This window comes from Anoplopoma fimbria, chromosome 24 (assembly GCF_027596085.1).
Source record: "Anoplopoma fimbria isolate UVic2021 breed Golden Eagle Sablefish chromosome 24, Afim_UVic_2022, whole genome shotgun sequence".
NCBI classification, from domain to species: Eukaryota; Metazoa; Chordata; class Actinopteri; order Perciformes; family Anoplopomatidae; genus Anoplopoma; species Anoplopoma fimbria.
Genome location: NC_072472.1, coordinates 2914258 through 2916424, shown reverse-complemented (window position 1 = coordinate 2916424; position 2167 = coordinate 2914258). Strand labels below are relative to the sequence as shown.

The window sequence follows — 2167 nt, the reverse complement described above, 5'->3', positions numbered from 1 at the left end:
TTTGGACACTTAGGCACAGAGGAATATGATATATAGGGTTTCAGTTATACAGACAATACTTTAAAGTTTAAATAAATAAATTATTGGTGTCTTTGACTGTGAGAAAAATATAGAATATCAAAGATTTATCCTTTAAAGTAAGTGGAAACAAAAACAAAAAGGAAAAAAAGTGAAGGAACCAATGGAGCACATTGGCTCCTTCCCTTTTTTTCTAGTTGTGTTTTTAGTTAAAGGGGTTTTCCTGATTAAAAAAGTAGGTATAAATGTAGTTAAATGATAGCGGGGGTCATTCGCTGCACAGATTGTGAAGCCCTTTGAGGCAAATCTGTAATTTCGGGAACATTGTCTTGACTTTGACTTTCCTGATCTGAAATACGTGGATACACATTGGTACTAATCTCTTGTTCTCTCCAGCTCCAGGATGTTCCAGGTGCTCCAGGGTCACATCCAGCCGGTGGGAAACCGAAGCCCCAAAACTCGCCTGGTCACCAAAGACGGACGCTGCAACATAGAGTTCGGCAACATCCAATACAACAACCACCTGGCGTACCTGGTGGACTTCTGGACCACGTTCGTGGAGATCCGGTGGCGCTTCGTGCTCCTCCTGTTCGTGGCCTCGTTCACGGGCAGCTGGTTCGTCTTCAGCCTGCTGTGGTACTGGATTGCAAAGAGCAACGGGGATCTGACGGGCCAGAACCGCACGGATGGACACGTCCAGTGTGTAGACAACGTCAACGGCCTCACCACGGCGTTCCTCTACTCCCTGGAGACCCAGACCACCATCGGGTACGGCGGCAGGGCGCTGACGGGCCACTGCGCCGGCACCGTGGCTCTGATCATCATCCAATCGCTGATCGGCGTCTTCATCAACTGCTTCATGTGCGGCATCATCTTGGCCAAGATCTCCTTGCCCAAAAAGAGGGCAAAGACCGTCACCTTCAGCGACACGGCTGTCATCTGCTTGAAGAAAGGAAGTCTGTGTCTCCTGATCCGAGTGGCGAACCTCCGAAAGACCTTGTTGATCGGCAGCCAGATCTACGGCAAGCTGCTCAGGACAACGACCACGCCGGATGGAGACACCATCATTCTGGACCAGGTGGACATTGACTTTGTGGTCGACGCCGGAAAGGACAACCTGTTCTTTGTTTGCCCGATGACCCTCTACCACGTGATCAACAGATCCAGTCCATTCTACGAGCTGTCGGCGGACTCTCTTCCCCACCAGGACTTTGAGTTGGTGGTGTTTCTGGACGGCACGGCCGAGTCCACCAGCTCCTCCTGTCAGGTCCGGACCTCCTACGTCCCCCAGGAGATCCAGTGGGGATACAGTTTCCTGCCCATCATCTCGCGCACCAAGACGGGGAAGTACCGCGTGGACTTCTCAAACTTCTCCAAAAGCGTCCAGGTGACCACGCCGCACTGCGTCCACTGCTTTGAGACGGACGCAGACCAGAGGAACCACAACAGCAATGACCACGACAATCACCACCACCAGCAGAAGTCTGGCATCGACAACTTGGGTTTTCAGGTGATCAACATTCCCGACTCCGTGGACTTCACCAAGATGTGAGTGTGCAAAGACTCGAGAATTAGGATGTGGGAAAAAAACTGTGATAACTCATTTCCTTTTTGAAGCAAAGTTTCACTGTTAAGTCAGACTCGACTTGACGATGAGTGAATATCTGCTTCCTCCAGTGAACATTTGAGATAATCGTTGACTCATTTTTTTGCCTCGTACAGCAGAAACAGAATCAGACATGAGCGGGAGTTAAGCTCTTTGCTCAGCAGCTCATTACAATCAAAGCACCTTCGGGACTTGTGACTTTGTCTAGGTAATGTGTGGTAGAGGGGGAGTAAAAAAAAAATGGGGGATTGAAGTTTTGACGCATTAAATAACTGAAAGGGGTAAAAGACTGGATGGCACAGTGGGTACTTTTTGAGGAGATTAATGCCTGAGCCTGTTATAATGAAGAAGAAGAAAAAACTGTGTGCCATAAAGTCTGAGGAAGGAAATAAAAAAGTAGGACAGGCCCTTTGGAGCTTTCTCATTAGTCCAACTAAAACACTATCTGTAAGCCTTGATAGTTAGGAAACTGTGGACATAGCTGCTAAATAAATGAGATTACTTTAATTATTTTGACCAGTCTACATTTTGTACTTTAAAACT

The 2167-nt window shown here is 47.8% G+C and overlaps 1 protein-coding gene across 1 annotated transcript; it reads left to right on the top strand.

The window, feature by feature from the left end:
- Positions 1–403: 403 nt before the first annotated feature.
- Positions 404–1570, top strand: LOC129113842 (ATP-sensitive inward rectifier potassium channel 1-like; the record flags this gene model as incomplete). The annotated part of the gene is made up of 1 exon (XM_054626318.1): positions 404–1570. A coding segment is annotated over one exon (1167 nt), but the record flags the coding sequence as incomplete, so codon positions are not given.
- Between the last annotated feature and the right edge of the window lie 597 nt (positions 1571–2167).